The following is a 25713-nucleotide window of genomic DNA, read 5'->3' on the forward strand; positions in this document are numbered from 1 at the left end:
CTTCCCTCTTCCTCCCCAGCTCCCTTCCTATGCCTTTCTCAGACCTGAGGGATATTTACAGAGAGCGCGCCTTGGCCGGCCTGCTCTTCCTTTTTAGGAGCTTCGCCTGCTGTCAGATCTCCTACCATCCAGGACAGTGGTCCATCTCTGCTCTCGGATGGGCCAAACAGATGGATAACTTGTCTCAGCGCTGGTGCCAAAAGACATCAGGTCTCACGCAGCTTTACCCCAGATGTGCTCCTCCGGCACACACACTCATTCTGTCCCTCAGAGTCCCGTGATGAATGGTTCACCTGGGAACAGCAGCAGATTAATGCAACAGTACAGACATGCTGTAAATACATCTGTGTAGCTCCATTTCCTCTTTTAGTCTCAGTTAGTGCTTCAGCTGTTGTCTTCTTTTTTCTCCCACAGCTGATACAGGCCATCTGTCCACCATACACTGAAAACCTCCGCACTACATGCACAGATGATGTGGTAAACCACCGTCAAAAGGAGCAAATTGAAAACTAATACACTTTACAGACACATTTGGTGCATTTCAACAAGTTAATTTTAGACAGGTACTTTTGAAAAAACTCAAAGATTTAATTTTATATTACAACTTTGCAATATCTTTTTAAAATGTTTACTTTTGCCATTTTTTTATGATTTACATCTGAGAATTTGGTTGTTGGAAACTCTGATTACATAAGTCAAATTATCCTCCGGTTTACAAATTTTTGGTTTACTTACTTATTATTTAAAATAGTTTAGCAGACATTTATTTGCAACAAAAAAATAAATAAAAATTGTAAACACCACAACACTGTAAATCTGAAAATTAATCCTAATTAAAGTTTGAAATAAAAATTTGTAATAAATCTGAGGTTAACTTTTTGAACTGAATCATTGAAAAAAATAAAATTACATTTGACGGTATTTACAGCAATAAAACTATAAAATAATAGCCATCTTGCTTTGAGTACAAACATCTAATGGATAAAAGCAACAAAAGTGACAGGTTCAGAATAACCAAGCAAGCTTTGAAAAACAAATTTTTTTATTATGGTGCAGAGATCCATATTAGAAAACCAACATGTGAAGCAAAGCTACATGGGATTTTACTTCAAAGGGTATCATTATAGGCTTACATTTACATACATAACCATGCTTCTTAGTAAAAGAGGAATTGAAAATGAAAAAAAGAAAAAAGAATATCAATGTTAACAATTAAAAACCATTCATAGCATAATAGATCTGGACAAACTAGTCATTTCAGCAACTGTGCAACCTTTGAACTTGAATATTCTCAGGCTGCATCCCCAGTGAGGATGGATTACTGTGGTTTAAAGTCGCCTTTCTAAAAGACCGGGCAAAGGGTCACAGATTTATTTATTTTTTATTGCTTTGCAGAGAGTAAAGTGCTGTGGTCCACTGACCTGGTTCGCCTTTAAGAACTTGGAGTATGTCTGCGATTACAGAAATAAAACAAAAAGATGCAGGGAAGTGCATAAGTGGAGAGAGGTAGGTGGGTTCAAACACTTGCATGTGGCAGCAAAACAACCCAACAGAGCTTCACCGACGCCCCTCGCCTTCATGGCATGGTTTAATACAAAAACGTAGAGTCTAAGACGTGGCCTAGAGATTAGTGACAGAAGAAGAAAACACCAAAACACTGAGGGGAAACTTTCTCAACGTGTGACGTGAAATGTGTTCACAAAAGAATAAATACAAAGTGGATGCTTTAAGAACCAAGCCATGTTGTGTGTTCAGTGGAACATGTATCGTGGGAAGGAAGGAAGGATGCACTTAGCGGGACGGTGTGTGTCCAGGTTCCCTGACGAATAGTCACAGTACGTCAACGTGGTGGGAAAGCGTGTGCACAGGTCCCTCCTGTGGCAACTGAGCAATAAGGCACTCAAAAGACACTCCAGCTGTTCATGAAGAGGCATCACAATCCAAGTGAAGGGTGCGTAGAACTTTCCATTGCTTCTCCCCCCCACCACCCTCTGGCACAGAGAGGAATGTATGGAAGCGGTGGGATGGATGAAAGGAGTGAGGGGGGGAGAGTTCCCTGGTGGTCGTCTCTCTCAGTCTATTTGGAGAGTTTGCTGATGACACGGATCAGTGCTCCATTTTCATCTTTAAGACGCTGGTTGTCTGCTCTCAGGTCAACCAAAACCTGCAGGTAGAAGTTAAAGCTCACATTAAATCAAGTTTGAGCAGGGAGTATGTAGAGTCAAAGTGTGTTTTAGTGTCGTCACTTGGTATCTTTCACAGCGATTAATCAGACTCACCATCTACTTTTTAGGAAAAATCCCATCCGGTAAGAAGTAGAAGATAAGGATCGCAGAACTTTGAAACTTTCGTTTTTATTAACAACCAATTATTATACTTGATAAGAGGAGGTAAAGTAACTAGTGGTGGACCGATTGCAGTTTTTTGCCTGATCAGCGATCTTTAAAAAGCCTGATCTGCAGATACTGATTTGGCTGATATAATTGTTTTTGGTGTATGTTATAAGGGCACAATACACATTCAATGCCCCAATCTTTGACATTGTGCAATGGCTGTGAAATCGCAGATCACCCAAAATTAAGAAAATTGGGGCCAATCAATCAACCAGTTGATTGATCAACGCACCCTCAAAAATAATAACCCCATATTCAAGTGAACAGCAAAATAATTCAAAAAAAATATGTGTAATGTGATGCCTTTATTTTTTTCTTGAGTGTTCTTGGATTTCTTTAAAATCAGAGAACAATGTTTATTTCTAGTTTATTTCATGTAATCAGCTGGATTCTGCTTACATACTTTATTCTTAAATGATAAAAGTGATTATTTCATCCAAAGATAAGAGAATCAGAAGCCACAGTACTCAAATCTGCAGCCTAAAATATATTTAACTAGTATTTAAATTGATGGCATTAAACAAGGAACCCTAACCACCAACCCATTGAACAAAACAAAAATGATACAAGCCTCTCTTTTGTTATTTACAGCAACTCTACGAGGGAATTAAATACACCTAGTAAGTAATAAGGATTTCCTAAAAACCAGAAGTTACGAAAAAGCAATTCACACCAACGCTGGTAAGACAATAGTGTGTATTCAAACTGATCATATTGTGCTAAGAGCAAACATTTATATAAACTGCCAGAGATCTCCTGTGGCGCTACTTTAGTTTGAACATAATGACTGTTTGTGTGATTCATGAACAAAAATATTTCAAAACAGCCAAATTTATCTTTCCTGTAAGTAAGGAGTAAGTTGTAACCTCCTTTCAGCCAGCTGACCAGGAATCTGTAGGAGCAGGCAGGGGAGGGGCGACACTACAGCTGAGAAATTTTGCCTAAAATCAATACTATGAAATATTGAGCATTTCACCTCGATAACGATAAATGGATGATAACTTCTTCACAGCCAGTTGTTTCGATGGTATGATTCTGCTATACTGGTTTTTTCACAATTATTTTTATTGTCACTTTAATGAATTTTAAAACTACAGTGTCTGAAAATTAACAAAGAAAATGTGTACATTTAATTGTTATTGAATAAATAAACTCAACTGAACAAGTTTAGATGGATAAAATACTTAACTTTCGACATCCTGGCTGAACCCAAAATTGTGAGTCTGTACTGAAGCTCTAATGGAAAAGGGTTTTGTTGTGTAACAAATTATGAAACAAACACCACAGGAAGCCAGAAATAACTCAAAAGTGGCTTCAGCTAAGCCACTTACAGTACAGTCTAGCCACAACACTTCTTAAAAAATAACTTGCATTGTTTTCCCAGTGGTTTTGTTAAACTGTCATGGCTGTTTCAGCATCTCAGAGCTCAGAAAACATTCAGGTAAAACTGGGTAGGCAGGTGGCAAACACCAACCTTATCACACCACCTGACCACAGTGAGAGGCAGCTCTCTGCAGCGTGCTCCCACAAGCCAAAGCCAGGCCAGTCGAGCAGAGAAGCATGCAAAGTGTCAGCGGTCCTGATAAGTCTCCCTCCAAACCATTCCTCACCTTTAGCTCCTCCTCCAGCTCTGCCATGCGCCGCTCCAACATCCTCCGGTCCTGGTGTCGGAAAAAAACGTGAAGGGATGGGAGGGGACAGAGAGGAAACAACGCAGAGAAGAAGGACAGCAGTTGAGCGAAAACAAGTGAGGAAGTGGTTTAAGTGGGGGAAGAGAGGAGAGCGTGTCAAAAGGCAGGGGTGGCACTAGTGAGGCACACGAAGCTACATAAACTACGAAAATACAAACCAAGCGAGAGAAATGTCGGCAGGAAGGGTGGGAGTTAGTTTTACCTTTCTCTCTAGGTCCAGTAGTGCTGAACAGTCAGTGAAGCGTTCTTGTCTCTGTTGGGCAAAGAAAATACTTTTTTTTAAATCAACAACACCAAAGGTTTTCAAGTAATTAGTAAAAAAAAAAAAACTCAAGTAAATATGTTACCCTCAGTAGTTATACAAATGCTATATGTATAATATGCAATTTAAAATAAATTAGACTTTGTAATTTAATGCCTTGAAATGAGGTCTTGTCTCTTTAAAAACTCCTGCTCTTTCTGAAACGCTGCCTTCAGGAAGTCAATCACAACAGAACTCCTCTATTAGCCCTTCAACAACTTCTATTTTTTTTTAAATTAGCTTTGCACTGAGAAGTAACTCAGTCAATGTGCAATTCCAAAAGTGATGTTTACTAATTGCTGCTGGCTAGTCTGGAGCTGAGAGGCCGAGTTGCAGGGGAGGGCTGCTCTGTGAGGCGGAAATGTGGAAACTGCAGCTTTGAGGACGAGCTGCGCCTTGAACGCGGAGCTACGTCCAGCTAGGCGTTTTGGTCAGCTGAATGGTTACCAAGGGAGATTCAAGGATTTCTCAAACATGAAGGTATGAAAGAATCAAGAAAACACTCCAGGTATGCCTCTGATTATAACATGACATAAAGATCAAGATATTTTACATAGTACTGCCCCTTTAAGCAGGGAATTGAACTTCTTCATCACCTGCGTTGCCTTCTCCAGCTCCACTCTGGTCTGACTAATGATCTTCTGTGTGTCCTGCAGTTGAGCTTGGAGCTGGCTGTTTTCTCTGGAAACCTCCTCAAACAGCTGTTACACACACACACACACACACACACACACACACACACACACACACACACACACACACACACACACACACACACACACACACACACACACACACACACACAGGCAATTAATAATAGAAGTATAACCACATAGCAAACCAATCAACACCAGCTGCTGACCTTTTTAAAATCTTTGCTTTCCGATCCTTCTCTCTGGGTGCGGTTGCTATACGAGGTGTCCAACCTTGAACTCATGTCTTTGTCTTTCTGCATATAGAAAACCAAAACAAAACAAAAAAGGTAAACATGGCTGCTGTGTTTATTTAATTATATTTGATTACGCAGATCAAGTACAACCTGTGGATCCAGCCCACTCCCTGAGAACTCCTCCTCTCCACTGGGCTCAATGTCTTCACCCTGAAGAAGACAGATGGTTTAAAACCAGAGTCAATCTGCAGCTTCTAGCTGCTCCAAACCGTCCTGCAGCAGTTTTCTCCATGAAGATGGTTTCGTGTTTACCTCCCCGGTCCTCTGTGCCTTCCTCCTGGCCCGGGCCTGTCTCCTCTCTCTGCGCTCTCTGGCCCATTTTTCTGTCTCGCTCTCTCCTGTGATGGACTCAACATCTGAGCAGAAACACACAGCATGTCAGATGTGAAAAACAAAAAAGAAGTATCTAAGGGCTTATTCTAAAAAAAAATCATTTCACTTGAGAACCCAAAACTTTTATGTATTTTATTGGAATTTTATGTAACAAAGAAACACAAATTGGTGTGTAATTGGGAAGTAGAACAAAAAGCATACAGTACATGGTTTTAGTTCTTTTTATTTAGAAATAGGCTAAAAAAAAACTAGTTGGAGAACATTTGAGAACATTAATTTTCAAGTCCGGCATAAGATTCTACACTGACTTTGTGTCTGGACTTTAACTGGGCCATTCTTATGCTTGAATATATTATTTATCTAATCCAGTCCATTGCAGCTCTGACTGTAAGTTTAGGGTTTCTATCCTGTTGGAAGGCGAAGCCCCAATTCAGTCTCAAGTCTTTTGAAGCCTCTAAAAAATTTTTTCTAGGATTGCCCTTCAGTTAGGTCAATTATGCCATCAACTCTTACCAGCTCTTCTGTCCATGCAGTAGAAAAGCATTCTTCCAGTATGATCCTAGTTTTCCACAGCAGGCTAAGTAGGCCAAAAAGTTTTAATTTTGGGCTCCTCTGACCAGAGAGCTTTCTTCCATATGTTTGCTGTGTCCCTAAACAAAACTCATGGCCAACTTTAACTGGGACGTCTGATATCTTTCTTTCTTTCCTTCACATCTTTTTTGCCATTAATCCATAAATGCCAGATTTGTCAATGGCAAAAATAATAGTGTGTTGTTGACAGATTCTCCCTGCCTGAGCTGTGGATGCCTGTAGCACCTCCTGTGTTAAAATCTGCATTTTGACTTCTTCCATGAATAATGTAAACAAATTCAATTCAATGGAATGAAAATAAAGAATAAATACTGGAGAGAAAATGGGCTGAAAAATGGCTTTTTATTTGTTATTGTTTTCCTTCCACTTCACAATTGTATTCTTTCTGTTGGTCTATCACATGAAATCCCAATAAAATGAATTAAACTTTGTGAATGTAAGATGCTTTTGGAAGGCACTGAGAAGTGACTACCTTTTCTTTCAGATGCCAGAGGACGAGCCGAGCCAGCAGGCTGAGTGAGACCCAGCAGGTCCGACTTCTGCAGGCTGGCAATACGAGATCTCCAGCTCACTTCCTGTAAATGCATCATTTTAGTGTCGCAAGGTCACAAAAACATGAACGGCACAGCCAAACCGGTCTGTAACCATTTCAGAGGGTTCTTACCCCTTCATCTGCCTTCTTCTGTTTGGCTTCTTTCTCTTTCTCTTCTTCCTCATTCTTTTCTCTTCCTTTGTTGTCTGTCTTCATGGTTTTAATTGTCTTCTCTGCCTCCTGCAAATCTGTTAGCGTAACTCCCTTTGAATGAAAGAAAAGAATGATGAAGCAAACCCACACTGTGCAGCCGAGGTTCAAAGGCAGAGAACAGGTGAGGAGGTAAATCCTGACCTGGGTGGAGCGCCGGGATTGCCGGGCATGCCGGGAGCGAGCTTTTCTCTGCGCTTCTGCTTCCTCATCTCGCACAGGTGTCAGATACGACCTTTGTGATCATAATCGCTGTTAGTGACAAAGCCAGATCACCGTCTTTGCTTGGTTAGATGTTTTGTTCTTACTTGCGCCTCTGTTTGCTCTCCTGTTCGCTTGTCGTCGTGCTTTGAGAAATTGAGGTGATGGTTGACGGTGGTTCCTTCTTTTCCGTCTGTTCCTGAGGAGTTCTTTGGGGAAAATGTTTTAAGGTGTTTATGTTTGAAATTAGGCAAGAAATACACATATGGTTATATTTTTCACCCATAAAACACTAAAATATTGAAAGTAGGGATTATAAATAAATCTTATAAGGCCTTTATATTGTTCTTAAAAGCAGATTAGTCAATTTACAATTCCTTTTTGCCAACAAAAAAGCCCTCATAACCACTCTTTTTAATAATACATAGTCATCACCTTGTTTGGATGATGAGTTGACATCTTGATTTTCAGTTTTTAGTTTACATAAATAACACAATTTATTTTATTTTTTTTAGCAAAAAACGTTTCCATTGAACTATGTTTAATAGTCGTCTGGTCAATACTTGATGACTTTTCCTACGAAAGCCATTAATGTAGAAAACCTGTGAGCTCCATGAAAATGAAATGGGTGAAGTGCACGGATTTCCCCTTACCCACCAAACGGCCTCTCTGCTATAAACAACTTTTGTTCTAGGATCATAAAAAATTGGAATCCTGGAAAAAGGGAAAGAACAACTCAAAGCTGAGGAAATAGTAAATAAAACACCTCATGCTACAGCTACTACAGATAGCTTGAGCAGCATGTAACCAGTCTGAACGCCAGTACAAGCTGTCATTTATGATCATAAGAAAATATACAGTGCATATAGTGTTTTTTCCCCTCCAAAGTAGCCTTGCTATTGCTTTTCTAAGCGATTCTGCCCGATTCTCATCTACCTTTTGTGCTTCGTTCGCAGATTTTCCCACAGAGCTGGATTTCTCCAGTTGACTTTCAACAGGGCCAATCAGCGAACAGAAAGACAAGTTGTGAACAATAACGTCAATTTTCTGTGCTGTTTTAGAAAGGTAGTATGTCTATGGTTGTAGTTTAGCAACTGCAGCAGAGGAAGTCAATGTAGCCATTCGGACTGTGTTGAACCACACTTCAAAATATTGTGCCATTAAAGTCAGAGACAGAGGAAAGTATAAGCGTTTTATTGCTGGCAAGGATGTGGTTCAGCTCAGCAATTGGGAAATGGTTGTTTATAGCAGTGGTCCCCAACCTTTTTAGTACAGCAGATGCGTTGGGATTTCTCACACTAGTGCTGCAGCGCAACCGACAGCATCAGGTTTAGGATTTTCAAAATAAAAGCTCCTCCAGACTTAACACATAGAACGGATATATTTAATTATTTCTTGCAAGGCCTGGTACCAATTGGTCCACGGTTAATATATAGGAGGCAGATGACACACTTGTTGGGGGAAAAAATGCTGCAGCATGTCTGTTCACATAAGTGTAATGATGTTGGTCAGAACAGGAGCAGAAACTGCAATGCAACAGGTTTCAAGAAATTTGAATATTGTGTTTTCGATTAGAGGCAGACTAAGAATCAGGTGCCGTTTTTTAAGGTCTCCAAACTACTACCATTAAATACCTTTGACTTTCTCCTTTCTGGATAAATAGCCACATCAATTTTCATTTAAGTCTAAACACTTAGACATGAGTGTCCCTAACTTTGCCTCGAGTGAACAAAATGTTATTTATTGATGCTTTAGCCAAGCTTTCCAAATGTAACATTATCACTCTTCAGTAACTTTTGACTTATTTTTTGTAGGTTTTGACTTTGAAAAGAAAAACTTAATATATCTGAAATTTTAAGGTAAAATACCTCTGAGCTAAAAGACTATTAAGGCGACTGAGACCAGCAGAGCTGGTTCCTGTACTCGATGAGGTCACGTTGGCGTCATCCAGTCTCTTTACATAAGACGAGCTAATAAAAGAACAAAATAGGAAAGGTAAACAAAAGCACACATTATACTGTAACTTTTACACATAAATTAGTATTTGCAGCTATGGAGGGTAGGATGGGAGGGTGGGGTTGTTGTTGTGAGCTGTGACAATGCAAGCACACAAACACTTAAACAGCAGAGCAAACACATACGAAACAGGTGGTGAGCAGCGTGACTGACCTGTGTAGCAAAGATGGTGTGGAGCTAGTGAACTCATTCCCTAACTGACTATGAAGTCGTCGAGTGTACGACGAGCTACGGCTTAGCCAACTGAGAGAAAAGGGAGACAGAGTGACAGGGACACATACGCAGTGACTTTGATTCTGCTTCTCTACGTTGGATCACTAAATCCCACCTGTTGGAGCTGTCAGAGCTGTTATCTGGAATACTGAAGAGTCTCCGTGTCGGAGTCGGCGGCACTCGAGCGAGTCTTGGCTCCTGAGAAAATGAAAGAGGGAGACTTTGGTCTGTTTATCATTTATTTATGCAGCTCAGAGAGATGAATCTCTAAAAGACGCCTTTAATTGGTTCGTCATGTTCTTGGAAAGGAAAATAAAGGAAAATAACGGCAGTACTTTTGTGGGCGCATAAATCTTGGAAACGACTGTGTACCTTGGTGTCGGCATCAGAGCTTAGGCGGGGGCTGGAGGCGGAGCGGCTCATTCCGAGTCCAGACTCTGTGGCTCTGCTTGGGTCCTGGACGGAGTCTGAGAGCCCAGCTGAGCCCAGAGTCACGGAGCTGCCCGCTTTCCTCAGGGACGTTCTCCATGAGCCGGGGGACTCGGTGGCTGCAGGCTTGCTTGGTTCCTACCACATGTGCAAAAGACTTGAGTTACAAAACTCTGTAAAGCGCAGTCAGCACCTGGTATCCATGCAGCATCTCTAAAGGCTACCTTCTTTAGCTGGCCTGCAGTGGTAGTCGCTGACATGGAGGTAGAAAGCGCACTCGTGGTATTTCGTTTGTTGTTCAAGTTATTTATGATTTCTCTGTTTTTTGCTTTCTCTGCAACGGTAAAACATTACGCAGGTCAAAAATCGTCCACACAGTTTCACAGAGACAATGTCAAAACAAAACACAGCAGCTTCTCCCCTCTCTTTCCGCCCCTCTCACCTGACTCCGTGTCGCTCTCAGACTCGCTCTCGTCCTCTGAGCTGGAGCTGCTGGAGGCTTTCGCCTGGCTCTGCCCCGTTTGGCCTTCCTCCTCCTCGTCCTCGGCCGGACTGCTCGGCAAGGCGGGAGGCGGGTGCTTCTCCCGCTCATGAAGGCATATCTTGTCCCTGCTGCTCATGCGGGAGATAGAGGTCCTGCGGTGTAGAAGGGGTGGAGGGGCGGAGCCCGAGTCGGGGAGGGACCACAGGTGGCATGCAGGGAGCTGATCAGTGAGGGCGACCGTACAACGTGCAGCCAATTAAAGCGAGCAAGCAAGCGTCAATCGGCACATCAACAGGTTGCACCGCTGGAGTCTTTTGGTAGTGCATTGTTTTTGAGTTGTCACCAGATTTCTAATTGCATCTTCAATTTATAATTTCTTTTGCTTTGATTTGTTTTTAAAATAAAAAGAAGCAAAAGAGCACTCACTCAAATGAAAAAACAATGCCTGGTCTCAGTGTCATGTTAGCCACTTATGATCAACAAAAGTATTAATAATAACAATTCAAATTTTTTACATTTTGTCATTGTAGAGCTACAAGTCTTTCCTGAAAAGTATCCCCACAGCATAATGCTGCCACCAGTTTCCTCTAATTTATCGTGCGATTGATTGATTTATTCTTTATTGTGACAGGCCTATATACAATTTTGCTAGATAGTTAAAAGTTCAGATTTAGTCTAACGTGGCTGCTTCCACATGTTAAACCTTGTCCTGCACATTTCAGCAACAAGGCAGCTCAAACTACTTTTTGCCATGAAACCGTCATATGTATTCAGAGAAAAAAATGAATAAAAAAGCTCACCACCACATATTTTAGACTGTAATTTGCAAAAGTATTTAAAAAATATTCGAGTACAATTTATCTTCCACTTCACTCTACACAACAACTTTGTGCTGGTCTATCACCTGAAACACATTAAAGTTTGTGGTTGTAACAGGACAAAATTTTTAGTACAGAGTTTTGTAGAAATAAAGCTAAAGGCTTTCAGTTCTACGGCTTTCAAAGCAATAATTATTGGTAATTACTGGCTGTTGATAGTTGTAGTAAATAAGCTGCTCTCATGAAGGCTCAGAATGTTAGTTTAAATCATTTAAAAAAATGATTTAATCCCTTTTTTTCAACTGAGTCATGTTATTCATAAAGCCATATAATTAGCATGACTGAAGTTAAAACTAAAGAACACTGTGTGCAGCTATAACATTATAAACAGCAGGCTCTAGAGGGTGATGAGTGGTTTTTAGGAAACAGACAAATAATCCCGGTCCGGATTTAAAACACTGATGTAGAGAAAAGTCTAAGAGCTACTAATACTGACAGGAAAGTGGGATGTGCCCTGATCTTATGTAATGGTCACTGGAACACATTATTCAAAGCATTTTACGTATGTTGCGTCATTGCCTAAAGGGCACTGCAAAGCATTAAGACGTTTAAATGGCAACATTTTAAGTTTTAAGACTTTTTAGTAGTAGCATCCATTACTTCTTTCTGACTGCATGTCATGTGGCATGACTATGTTTACTGACACTGGCCAAAAGTGACTATTGGTCACTGAAGTGACTAATAGCTATGTGGAAGTACAATGCATTATGTCCAATCACTTAAGTTAAAAGAACACACAGAAAGTTAATAATGATGCTTGAATTATTTGGAGATCTTAGCGCACTGAGCTGCAGGAAAATAATGTCTCTTTTGAAACCAACCACAGTTCTGTGGTGAAACAGAATGTAGACCAATCAATTCCCTTCATAAAATGTAGTCGCTTACCTCAGAAATTAACATTAAATTTGAGATTTTTCAACAAAATTTTACATTTTTAAAATTTACATTTATGAAATCTATTTTTGACCTTTTTTTTCTTTTTTCTTTTTTTTTTTTACAAACGTTCCTTTAGAATTGTAGAACATTTACTACGGAGCCTGAGAAACCACAGACTTGACATATAAATAGACGGACCGACAGACAAATGAATGATGGGAAACGGACAAAGTCAAGGATGAATCAACGAACAAAAGGATGAGTGGACAGAAAAATCTATGGGCAAAAGGATGGATGAATGAACAGGCAGATGGACAGAGTGAGGGATGAGTGAAAACAGACAAACAGGAGGATGGATGGATGGTAGAAAAACATACTGATTGACAAATGGATGGACAAAACACTGGTTGAATGAAAAATGAATGGATAGATGGACAAAAGCATGAACGGACAGATAGATGGATGAGAAAATGGATTGGGGAAAGGACATTTGGCCAGACAAAATAGACCAATTGATGGACAAAAGGATGTAAGGACCGATGGTTGGGAAAATAAATGAAAAAATGGATGGATGTGCCAGTGGACAGACAAAAGAATGGATGGATGGGTAGGTAGATAGATAAAGACAAATAGATAAAGGATATGTATGGATATAGATCAATGGACGGACGGACAGATGGACTATTTTTTTAACATTCAGATCTGCAATCTATCAAGCAGAGATTCTGACAGGGAGTCTAGATTTAATTTCTGTTCCACAATTACCGTACCCAAATCTGGAAAATACGTAAATCGTATAATTTCCCCAAATTACACTGGAGCCTTGTAAATCAGACTAACAGCACAAAGCCTCCTCTGCCTCTTAATGGTTTGATCTGCAGGTCTCATTCATGACTGCACAGACAGTTCTCAGTACAGGCATCGAAAAGGAGAAAAGCCAGAAGCTTCTGACAGCAGCAAGTAGCCACTTTAAGTCTGCTGATCTAACACCGATAAAAAGAAATGTACCAGATGTTTCACTGGTACAAGTACTTCACATAAAGGCCCTGATTACTTCTACACAAATGAACTTGAAACAACTATTCAGATTGTTTATGACAGATGAAGGACTTTCCACAATAAAAAGATCAGAACTGCCATTATTTGGGTCTAATTTTCCATTTACCGTCTATATAATCATGTTATACACTGATTTTGTTTCTTAACTTCTAACTGGCTTACTCCTAAATTACAAATTCAGACCAAAAAGTATGCAGTATGACACTAAGACAGACACAGTCACTTCAGCAGTACATCAGCTCACAGGAACGCTTGGATCGTTAAAATCAGACTTGCGTGCATGCAGACAACTGGTACTAGGCTTTATGGGACTCAGCTAAGGAAGGGCAAAGTGTGTACCAACACACTAACACACACATGGTGGCACTAACCTGCGAGTGCGGACTGGTACCATGGAGATAGGTTGATTGGTCTCAATAACAGGATTCTGTTTCTGTTTCTCGCTGCGTAACTGAAGAGGAATATAAACAGACATAAACACAGAGAACATTCTGTGCTGCAGCACAATCAATCAGGTGGAGTTTGTCTGAGCGGGTGATAATAGCTGTGGAGCTCGTTTGAAGGCAGACTTACAGCGTTCTGTTTCTTCTGCAGCTCCTCCAGGGTGTCCACGAGGTTCTCGTCTGCAACATCAAGAGGCGTTTGACCCTATAAGGAAATTAAGCCGTGTTTTATCAGCTGCAACCGACGATAAAGCTTCAGCGACTGATTTAGGAGTGAGTAAAGGTCATTTCAGTCGGCCTCACCACGTTGTTGACGGCAGCCATATCGCACATGTGGTCAGCGAGCAGGGTGCACACCTCCTCCTGTCCCCAGTGAGCTGCTGCATGCAGAGGCGTCCACCCGTCTATGTCCCTGCAGTCCACATCTACCCTACACTGTAACAGTACCCTGAGAAGGTGAGGAAGAACAGGAGGAGGGGCAGACATGGCCATGAATAAAAGACGAAACCAAAACAAGACAAAAAGTCCGTCATTTGTCTTCTTACTTGAGGACTTCAATGTAACCTTTGGCTGCGGCGACGTGCAGAGCTGTAGCCTTGGTGTTGGGGTGAGGCATCAGGGAGCCACCTCCTTCCAGCAGCGCCGTGGCATCCTCCAGCATGATCCTCTCCTCCTCCTTCCGGGCTTTATCCACATCTATCTCTGTGAGGCCGATGTGAACAACGTGGGAATGACAAAATCGTTTTAAAAAAAAATATTCATTTAACTAAAACCGTTTCCAGAATGAAACCATAAAACATTCCAAAGGGAGATTCTTCCTCATATACTTTTTGGAATTCTCCAAGAAATTGTGACCATTCGAAAATACACAATATATTTAGACCTCTCAGGTCTTCTGGTTCTGGTCTGCATCCCCAGAACCAGAACCAAACATGAAGAAGCAGCATTTAGTTTCTATGCTCCACAAATCTGAAACAAACGTCCAGAAAACTGGCAAGATGCTGAAAAACTGAATTCCTGTTTAGAGTTGCCTCTGATTATTAATAGGAACATTGATTGATATATTTTATATAGTTTTCCTTGATGATTTTTATGATGGCACTAATGTTTATTGCTTGTTTCACAATTGGTTACTGTATGATGTTTTGTTTAAGGTGCAGCACTTTGAACTGCTTTGTTGTTGAGTCTTGACTTGACAAGACTTCAGCAATCTTCACTGCAATATCTATGAATGCAATACTCAATACCATAGTTCAAGTGCTTTGTATGTATGTGAATTCTGCCAATCAATAGTATATATCTGGCACATTGAATAGACTTTAACAGACCTGGATACCTACATATGATGCATAACTTTAGTGGTTGAGACGCAAAAGTTCAAATAGGGGTGAATGTCATGAAGGAAAAAAAGTCTGAAAAATGTGGGTTAACTTTATTCAGTATTGACAATATTTAGTAGCTTTTTCAGCTCTTGTTTATATTTGTATTTTTTTCTTAACTTGTGGCAAACTATTACTTCTTTAATTAATCTACATTTATCCTCAAAATACTTCAACACTGTTCAACTCATAATATTTGAGATGCAATGATAACTCGGCTCGTGACCAGGATTGGTCAAAAGGTTTAAAATGTAATCATTTTCCAGTTGCTGAACATACATGTTCTTAGATGTTACTGAGGGAAGAACACTCAGAAATACCTGTTATAAAAATAAAGACAGATGAAGATGTAAGAAGCCATTTAAGAAACAAGCTATTCTCTAAAATGTTAAAAAGTTGCTCACTATATTAAAAAAAGTTGCAGAATCTTTCACTATATTGAAGTCTTTGGTTCAGATTTCAATGTTTGATTCTATGACATAATTAAACACTGAAAAGCTTCAAATAAAGCAATGGGAGTTAAATGGATCTCTGATTGTGATTCACTTTAGGTTCACAATCACCTCCATGACCCAGCAGGTCACCTTCGATGGCGGTGTGTTAATGAGCTCACCTTGTTTTTTGATTTCAGCTCTGAGAAGCCTCTCCATTACATCTTCATTGGCTACATCCAGAGGAAGCTCTCCTTCGCTGTTGACAGCCCCAACATTAGCACCGTGCTCTATCAGGTACCTTCAAAACAAAGAGATGGTCCGCAAGCAGTTAGAAAAATTTTTTAATATATTAATCTATAATTTACATACTGACAAAATGTTGATCTGAAACAAAACACAGAGTCTGCAGTAGCCAGGATGATGACAAGGAGGACCACTCACTTGGTGATCTGGATGAAGCCGCAGGAAGCTGCAGCGTGCAAAGGAGTCCAGCCCTCATTGTCCCCTCTGTTGACGTCGCTCCCATTTTCCACTAAAAACTGCACCATCTCTGCGTTTTCATCGATGCATGCCTGACAGGGAGACAAACAAACACGTCAAAATGTGTTTGATTTGTTTCGTTTTATTCATAAAAGGCCTGAAGCTGAGAATTCAAACGGATAATACAGATGTTTGTTTCAGAGGGTCTCCAACCCATTAAAAATCAGTTTACATTTTCAGTGAGAAAAGGGAAAAACTCCAGACATTTCCAACATCTATTAAACCCAACTAAAGCAGCAGAGCTAAAACAATGACCACACTGTATACTTGCTGTAATGACTTTCTGCTAAGTGGGCTTCTAAAAGCCCTCAGGTAGTTTCTAAAACCGTCATTTTGTTCCATGAATGAAACAGTGGATGTGTCTGGCAGCTTTTCCTGGGGAGAAGTCTATTAAAGATCTCAACGTGACCCAACCAAAGTCCCGAGATAAATCGCATGTGAATCTCATGGGATTATTTTATGTTTTCTAATAGTTATGAATAAAATCACAGCTTTATCTATTCTGAAACAATTTGCTTTGTATTAGTCTGTTAGAAGTTGCACACTTAGACATAAATATAAAGAAAATACAAACATGCAAAAAATACTTGGAAAATTACCGTAATTCAAACAGATCAATGCGCTGAACTAGTTACAGTCCTGTGAAAAAGTATTTGCCAACATATACATTTATTTTTGCTTTCGATTAGTATAAGACAAAGAGAACCTGGTTGTATGTAAAATGTAATTTCCAAACGTTGATTTTACTTATTAAGGGGAAAAAAAGAAAGCAATTGCTAGTTAAAAATGTAAACTTTGGTTCTATTTTACACGGGATTTCTGATATATGTGTATTTCTTCACCTTAAACATTCAAGCATGACACAAAAAAAAGCCACAAGAAATTTACAAGTGGGAAATACTTTCACACCACTTTATAAACACTCCCATAAAATGAAATTAAACAGAAACGTTAGTTGTTTATCCCACTTCTTTATGCATGAAGACACAGCTGAATATATTCATACGTCTGGAAAACATGACAATCAAGCCAGACAGGATTCTTGATGCAAGAAGATAACATGGATCATATTACTAAAGAGCACTAGACTGGTTATTACATTTTCCTTGCACTTATCGTGTGTTTTATTGTGTCCTTTCGTAGTCCAACATTTCTCTGATTAAAACATGGTGGAAGAGAACAAATGCATGACAGAAAGTGTCCAATAAAGATATATTTGTCCTAAAACAATGAAATTGAAAATGTGCATTATTTTGATTTAAACTTTGTAAAACACTTTATTTCTTGCTTTGCTATTGTGCAGATATGGTTATTTAACTGTCCATATCTGAACAAATTTGCATATTCAGAGTATTTTGAAATGATTGGTATTCAAGTCCTGCGACAGACTGGCGACCTGTCCAGGGTGTACCCCGCCTCTTGCCCGGAACGTAGCTGGAGATTGGCACCAGCAACCCTCCTGACCCCATTAGGGACAAGGGCGAACAGAAAATGGATGGATGGATGGTATTCAAGTCCCTGATGTAACTCACTGTACCATACCTGTGGTATGTTGATGTGATTTTACATCAGACGCTACTAAAATATTAGCCACTGCCAGCGAGCTGGAGAACTGCTTTTGTATATCCAATTTTTATTATTTTCTTTTAAAAAAACATAACTTTTTCACCTGTCCATAGCCTGTAAATATGTATTATAGAGTGTGCACATTAATTTCAATAACAATATAAGTGTTATTCACCCTTTACAATGACATTCCCAGTGAATGAGAGACTGTACTGGCTGCTGCAGTCTCCTGTCCAGCTCTAACATTTAAAGGAACGTTTATGTAAAGCATGCTAATGTTAGTCTTCCATTTAAACAAATTGCTCTGGGTGAAAACATGGTCCAGGAGGAAAAAGTTCAAACAGAGCTACACTATTCATCTATATTCAGATAGTTCCCATTTTACTTTAAGCACATAAACCTGGGCGTCACCCATTTATCAAGAGAAAAAAAAAGATTTGCTTTGATTTTAGATAAAAAAGGTGTGTACTTTTAACTGTGTACACTGTAGTCCAATAGAAAAAAAACAGAGAAAAATAGACTATTTAAATTTGACAAAAGTTTTAAATTAAAGTTCAATGTTTTGTTGTTGTTTTTTTTGATTAAACAAAAAATATGATGACCATTCACTAAATGGGCAAATTAGCTAATAGATATTTTGTTGAATTACCTGACTAGTAAATAATGAGTGTTTAAGCTGGAGTTGTGGTCAGACATGACCAGTTGGAGCAGTTTTCCATCATTAGCCACTAATTACGTAAATGAGCGATAATGAAACATAATCTATCAGAGGTCACATGGTTGAAGTTGACTTCCTCTGCTCAGGCTGTTGGATGCAATGGTTGATCTGCAAGCCACACCTACATGCCGCACTGAATGCCTCACCAGGTGACAAATATTACACACCTAGTTTGACATCATGTGATGTTGTTCTTCCACTGAACTGTGCTCTAACTTGCAGGATGAACTTGTTTTCCCGTAAGAAAATAAAAAGAAACTCCAAAGCAGTGCTTTTCCGCGGAACCTTTCCAATAAAACCGTCACAAACCTTTTCCATTGTATGAACCTGAAGAAGCTACCTCTTTTGTTTGTCAACTTGGACGTGCCTTTAGTCCACACAAGAATCACAATAATGATCCGTTTTGATGGAAAGAGGATATTTGAGACAGGACAGGTTTCTACAGAAGCAGCAGCTCTGGACTGCTATAACCCAATCCTATCACAGTGTGGCTCCTTTCAGGTCTAATCCGATATTTACATGTGACATTTTCTCCTGCTTTTAGCAACTTAGTGCAAGTATCTCTACGGAAACCTGCAACCTAATGTTTCGCACCCACTGCCTTCAGCACTTGCAGCACTGTTTGCCCATTAGCAAGAAAATCAAGATTTGCTACTTCTTCTCACAGAGCTCCTAATGCTTTTGCCAACTGAGTACACCTGAGGCAATTCTTAATTTTCCAAAAAAGGGGTCCCATATTTAGTTTTTTCTACCCGACTGGTTGTATATGCATCCAAATGTATTGTTTTGACACAAAAAGTGGCAAAAAGCTTAATAGAAAGACCAGATTAAGGCGTTTTAATGTCAGTCAGCTGTTTTTTATCTTAGCAATGAGTCAGAAATTGGCAATACAAAAGGTTTCAAGCAGGAACAAGAACTCTGTCGTCACGCAGAAATAAAAGCATAGATGATACAGCCTACATGCAGCGCCTTGCAAAAATATTAATTTCCCTTAACCTTTTTTTCCCTGTTTTTCACCTCAAAATAAAATCTACTGCAAGATTTTAAAGACACCTTATCACAATTACATCCACTAGTTAGTAAATTAATTGATGAGAATTGATGTCCTGTCCAGGGTGACCCCGCCTCTCGTCCAGAACGTTAACTGGAGATAGGCACCATCAAACCTCCCAACCCCACTATGGACAAGGGTGTTAGAAAATGGACCCACTGCCAAGTATGAGACCTGCAAACTAGGGCTGCAACTAAATTATTTTAGCAACTGATTTTCTGTCAATTATTCTTATGATTAATTGGATTTAAAAAATGGCATATTCTCCACATTTTCCTTAAGCCTCTTTATGCAATGTTAGAAATACATAAAAGATACAAATTAAAAAATCTAATTCCTTTTTTAAATAAGAAAATAAACATTTTATTGCCTGAACTGAAATAAGACAACATCCGTTTAGTGTATGCTTGATCATTTGCGGTGAAACAAAAAATACTAACAGCAAAGTGAAAACCTTAGCCCTTTCTGCTTGACCTAACAGTGTAGGGATGATCTGTTCACTGTCTTTTGGGATTTACAGGTCAATAAAATGACAGCATAAGGTAATCAATACAAAACTTTTTATTTAACCAGGTGATGTTAAAATGAAACCACCTGAGGAGTTCTGGTAGAATATATTTACAAACAATGTTTGTTTTTTTATCGTTAAGGCAAAATTTTTATTTTTTTTCACAGTTTTCTCTTAATTACTGCTTTGAAGATGTTGTTCTTTCAACAACTGGCCTTTTCTGATGTTTTATACTTAAACTATCACTAAATAAGTTGACGATTATTTCAATAATTGACATATCAAGATTAATAAAATAAATTGTTTCAGCCCTTCTACAAATCTATAAGGAAAAGACAGTCAACCTAAACAGGTCACAAAAGAAAAACACAAATCAGGAGAAGCCGCAAAGAACCACACCTCTGGTAGGAAAGTCTGCTGAACAACAATAAGATGCTCCACAAATCTGGCCTTTACAGACCAGTGGAAGGAAGGAAGAAATGTGTTGCCGAGAGAAGCCCATGAAAATCTGCGAAGGAATAACACTTCACATCATCCCAACTGTGAAACATGGTGGTGACAGAATCATGCTGTGGGGAAACCTTTCCTCAGCAAAAACAGTGAAGCTGGCCAAAGCTGATGAAAAGAAGAATGGAACAAAACAGTTCACAATCCTAAGACTGAGCAGAAGCTTCACTCTCCAGCAGAACAATGATCCAAAACAATTAAATGGTTTATTAGCATATTCATGTGTTAGAATGACCCAGTAATACCTGAATCTATCTGGGAATTTGTCAGAAAATACTCAACATCTTTTTTTATGACAATCCTTTTGCAATTTCAAACAAACACAAAAATGAATAAAACAGCGAAAGATAGCAATTTTTACTTTATAAGCAACATATTTATGTCATTACAAAAACTGGAGATGAGTCTATAATATTGGTTTTTTGAGACAATTTTCAAATAATATAGCCTATTGATATTTGCATAATAATGCAAGTGAAAGAAACTAATACACCTTAATTTTACACAGAACAGCCAACACTCTAAATGGAAGTTATATTAAATGTCCACAATAAAAGGCAACAACCAAAAATGATGAATAAAAATAAAATAAAAACCACTTTCAAACAAAACCATAAATAAAATTGATAAGACGCTAAACAAAATTGGCCTTCAAAAGATAATCATCAGAATGAAAATGATCAAGCTCATTTAATCTATTATGCGATTAATTGCTCATTGCGACAGGCTTAGATAAGTCTTATTTCATTTGTTGACTGATCTTTGTAGCACTGACCACACAGGACGTTGTGACCGCTCTGGTTTTTAGGAGAAGCCTTCGCACCCCACAGATGCATTCTCAAAGTTTTCTAAGCCCATACATAGGCTGCTCTGCTTAAAAATAGCTTGATATCACAAAACAAAACAAAAACAGTGAAGACACAGGGATGCTGATAGTCTTGCAAATGTTCACTCATGAACAAATGACATTTTGATCTTCTCCCAGCATCAGATGATAAGTTAAGAGATCTCAAAGGTGATGACAATTAATCACCATGACAACAGAGATGTCTGCAGTAAGTTTTAACATGATAATTATAGAAGTCAAGACTTTTAACTGGAAACACACATATCAACCGGTGGCGTGAGAAAAGAATAGGAATCATCTTCTGGGGACATTTTCTGGCAACTGCTGCTGAGAAACCTCCTCTTTCTCTTTATTTATTTGGATGTGGATAACAGAATTTGCTAACATGAAGTAAATGCAGTCACATCAACATCAGTAATTACAACTCCTCAAACTGAGTCCAGAGTAATGAGAATGTTTACATGATGCTAAAGCCTCACACAGAGCCGTTCTCCTCCAGGAGTGACTTAAGCTACCTAAGAGGCTTTGCTTTTGGTCTAAATCAACTAATCGCAAAGCTGCTACAGGCCTTCATTCGTTCCTCGCAATATGAGACAATTAGTGGGAAACCAAGTTGGGGAGGATAAAAATTTGCTTGTTGTAAGAACAGAAGATGACGCTTGCAAGCGACGCCAAAAAGCTTTATTCACCCACTACTGAGGGATGTGTGTCTGTTTGGTGGGAGGGTATCTGAACAAGTAGCTGAATGAAAGAACAGAGGGCACTTCTTGCCCCTCTGAAGGCTTCAGAGGTGAGCACAGACCCTCCAAGCAGAGTCTTTCTCCAAGTCATCAAGTGACTCATTGTGGAAATCGCCTTTGACAGCAGCAGCTTGTGCTGTTTGAGGAATGTTTTCCATTTCTTCATCTGAAATCCCCGTAGTCCCTTCCACAGGGAACTGGCAGAGAGGAAGGAGGAAGAGAAAGAGCGAGCGAGGCAGTCGGTGTAGGAGGAGAAAGACAGTGTTGTGGAGAAAGTCTTTGGTTGGTGAGGATGGAAAATTTGGAAAGAGTAGGCCTATATTTGATTCAAGTTGCCAGGCAACACATGAGCAACAGGGGAGGAACAGGATGGAGGGATGGATAAAAACCTCACTTGGGTACCACATGGGGATCAAACTAAAACAGGAACACTTAACACAACTTTTATCTTGGAGTTACTATCACTTCTTTAAATATAATACCAGGTAGTGCATCGCCCCTTCCCATAACAAACACACATCAGAATTGACGGCCAGTGTAAAAACAAACTTCTAGTTCTTCTTTGTGTTTATTTGAGTCAAAAAGATCACATATCATTAAATATTGTGAAGGAGGGCCAACATTTGACAAATAATAATTCTAAAGCGTTCAAGTTGCATTTAAATTAAAAGAAGACTCTGTGTTAAATGAGCCAGAATTTGACTTTGGTGACCCTCAGGTCACACAAGCTGAAGAAAATAGAGGAGATGAACTTTGACTCTTACAAATAGTAAGTAATAGTAATAGTAATAGTAATTTCTATCTAAATTATATCATGTATTTTGGGGCAAACTGGTAGTATTGAGCTCATTGTGAGTCTTATGGCTTGGCTCACTTTCATCAGATGATGCAGAAGTACTAAGGTTGGATTTGAAAATCATCTCAGTGGAACACAAACAGTGAGCTTGGAAGGGAACAAATAATGATTTTCTACAAAACGAAAACGAAACCTGTTCTATAGGTAAAAAACTATAATAAGTTTAATTGCTTTCACAAAAAAGTCCCACTGGTAGCCATAAATGACTGGAGCATGTGCAGCTCTTTTGGGAACCTCAAATATGAGGGGGGAAAAAAAACAATGTTTACATCTTCTTAAATATCACATATGACACTCGCTGGCTTTGTCTTCAGTTTGCGTAAAGAGACAACGACGTGTTTGACACCCTGTGTTATAAATGAAGAGGAAATGCAGCATCACAGAAGGTTTGTGTGACAGTGATGATGTCCAGAATGCAGCCCACTGATGACACTGAAGTAGAAAGGAGGGAGGCTCTCTAAAGTTGAAGACAGAAGACAGAGACGTCTCTAAGAGCAGTAATCCTCGGTCAGTGGACAAGTAAAAGAATATATAGCCAGTTTAATTCCCTCGTCACACAATACAAGTTTTTCTGACAATCATGACACTTCTACTGCTTGTATAAAAATCGTCAATGCCCTTAAAAAAGCCCTCAATTAAAAGCCTTTCTATGCAACTGGATTCCTCAAACGCCTCTGATACCAGATTTTTTTAAACAAGCAGTTGGAGGGTTTGCAAATTAGCTTCAAAACCGAGCCAAAACGGTTCAGATATCCGTGCCAAACTTGCAAAACGGGTTACACAAGGCTTAACTCTTAGTCCATCTAAAAACCTAGAGCTCATTCTGAAGTCACTTCAATGACAATGTAATTTCTTGCTCTGCATCCAGCCTCGCAAAGTCTTGTGAGTAACTTCAAGAACTTGGAGGTACAAGAAATTAAGTCATGATTAACTTAAACTTTGCGATAAAACTTGACAAATACAGTTGAATTGATCATTAAAGTTCACTCACAGTTTTGTAAATGAAGTTTTTCTAATTCCTAACACTTTCTGCTCCTAAATTAGTTAATAAAATTCAGAAACATAGATGCTAAACTATTTTGACCAGATCTTCCTTGCAAATTAGCTGAATGATCTCAATGGAACAAATATAATAAAATAAGTACATTAAAATAATATACATGCTGAACTATCTATGAACTGTAACTTAAAGCATCCTTTTTGGAATAATTTCCTACCCCGTCTGTAGTTATAGTTTTTATACAAGAGGACCTGTTTGTTCACTAGATTATTACAATATTACACAGGGAGTGTCTGCCTCAACCCTGCTAGTCTGCGTCTATAAAAGAATATCATCCCAGGAACATTGATATGACCTCATTTTACTGTGTGGCATAAAACAAAACTAAACTAAACTAAGCAATAAGTATTGAACTAACCAAGGGAAAAAATAAGATGAACGTGTCAGGCTAAAGTAAAGATACTGTGACAATCCACACACAGGCCAGAAATTCTGTCTAAACCTCCCTGAACAAATCCAAGCATTCCGATGAAGCTGCAAAACCTGCTGCGGTAAATATTAAGCAAATGTTTACTTTGTTTCCTAGAAAGCAACACATTTTACCTAACGAGCTAGTTAACCTGAACGCCTCATTCTGTGAGGCTCATTAACGCATCAACGTCGCGGTAAGTTTAGAGACAATCGGACGCCTGCAAAAAATGACAAATGTCCTGATAACAGACACAAAGCTAAAACTGTCCACCTGGTGAAGCGCTGTCAGCCCGTCTACGTTGGCGTGGTTGATGTCAGCTCCTTGTCGGAGTAGCGCCGCCACCTCCTCCCGGTCCCCGGCGGAGCAGGCAGCCATAAACACGGCTCCCTGCGCAAACTGCACCTTCGCGCGCCGCGTCCCAGAACCGCCCGTGGTTTTCCGAGTCCCCGACCCCGTCCGGTCCGTTTCCGAGCCCAGCCATCGCTGGAGCTGATCCTGCCGTCGCTGTTTGGCAGCTTCGGACCGGGAATGGTCAGTGGCCGCCATCTTCCCCCTGGTGTGTCCCCGGACAGATTCAGCTCATGGTACGAGGAGGAGAAGCAGCGGAGTGCGGTGTTTAGATTGAGCCTTCTCACCCCCTGCCTGGGCTGCGCCACCTGGTGGACGATCTCTACAATTGAAACCGCAAACTTCGCTTGAGAACCCCCTGGTGCCTTCAGAGTCGGTTCGGAATTTAAGTACGCTGATGTTAGCTTCAAATTCGTTGTTTCATCTTCAGCACTTGACAAAATGTTTTTTAACGACACCTAGCCACCTTTGATCACCTATTTAAAATAATTAGAATGGACACACTTTCATCTCATATTCTATAAAGCACTGCAAAATGTCGTAGTTGGTAGCATTTTTGCCTTGCAACAAGAAAGTCCTGGGCTCAAATCCCATCCTGGACTTTTTCTGCATGATGTTCACATGCGGGGATTCTTTCTAGGTACTCCAGCTTCTTCACAGCCCAAAAACATGACTGTTAAATTTAATGATCTCCCTGAAATGCGTGTGCGCATAGTTATGTTTTTCTGTGTGGCCTTGTAATTGGCAACATGTCCAGATTCCAGGGTGTGCATGCATGTGTAGGACTCTCCGTGTATTCTGGCTGCCTCTTACAGTCCACGACATAACAGTTTGGTCTAAATTGTCCTTAGAAATGAGCAAGGATGGACAGATGTTGCTACTGTTAAAGTCACACAAAATAATATTTTTTTTCTTACACCAAATATAACATCAAAGATAATTTTTAAACAAAAACTTGAGAAGTGAAAAAAGTGATACACCTAAAAAAGTACTTTGCAAAATGTATACTTCATGTCAAATTGCATCTTAATATGTGGTTTATAATGGAGGAATGATAAATGTAGTTTAACTTTTTTTTAACTGACTGAATTGCTAAAAAACCCACAAACATCTAGAGTTGCAATCCAAACCTAAAGTGGTTTTAGAGG

The 25713-nt window shown here is 39.5% G+C and overlaps 1 protein-coding gene across 6 annotated transcripts; it reads right to left on the minus strand.

Annotated features, from left to right (window-relative positions):
• Window positions 1–1024: 1024 nt before the first annotated feature.
• zmp:0000001167 (protein phosphatase 1 regulatory subunit 12A) lies at window positions 1025–24872 on the minus strand. 6 transcript variants are annotated; one of them, XM_044124546.1, is made up of 24 exons: window positions 24488–24872; window positions 15854–15984; window positions 15592–15710; window positions 14145–14301; window positions 13903–14047; window positions 13730–13804; window positions 13528–13607; window positions 10302–10471; window positions 10084–10193; window positions 9803–9997; window positions 9546–9628; window positions 9371–9460; window positions 9070–9171; window positions 7309–7410; window positions 7145–7235; window positions 6923–7054; window positions 6731–6833; window positions 5587–5690; window positions 5425–5484; window positions 5248–5334; window positions 4982–5086; window positions 4287–4337; window positions 4004–4054; window positions 1025–2164 (listed from the first exon to the last, which is right to left on the minus strand). In XM_044124546.1, exons 1-24 carry the CDS (start codon window positions 24761–24763, stop codon window positions 2078–2080), a joined length of 2706 nt encoding a protein of 901 aa, XP_043980481.1. In that variant the 5' UTR covers window positions 24764–24872; the 3' UTR covers window positions 1025–2077. The 6 variants fall into 6 exon arrangements, with proteins under 6 accessions (XP_043980481.1, XP_043980479.1, XP_043980483.1 ...); XM_044124544.1 differs by having other exon boundaries at window positions 10302–10495; window positions 24488–24871; XM_044124548.1 differs by lacking the exon at window positions 9371–9460 and having other exon boundaries at window positions 10302–10495; window positions 24488–24871.
• Between the last annotated feature and the right edge of the window lie 841 nt (window positions 24873–25713).

Source organism: Gambusia affinis, linkage group LG08 (genome assembly GCF_019740435.1).
Source record: "Gambusia affinis linkage group LG08, SWU_Gaff_1.0, whole genome shotgun sequence".
NCBI lineage: Eukaryota > Metazoa > Chordata > Actinopteri > Cyprinodontiformes > Poeciliidae > Gambusia > Gambusia affinis.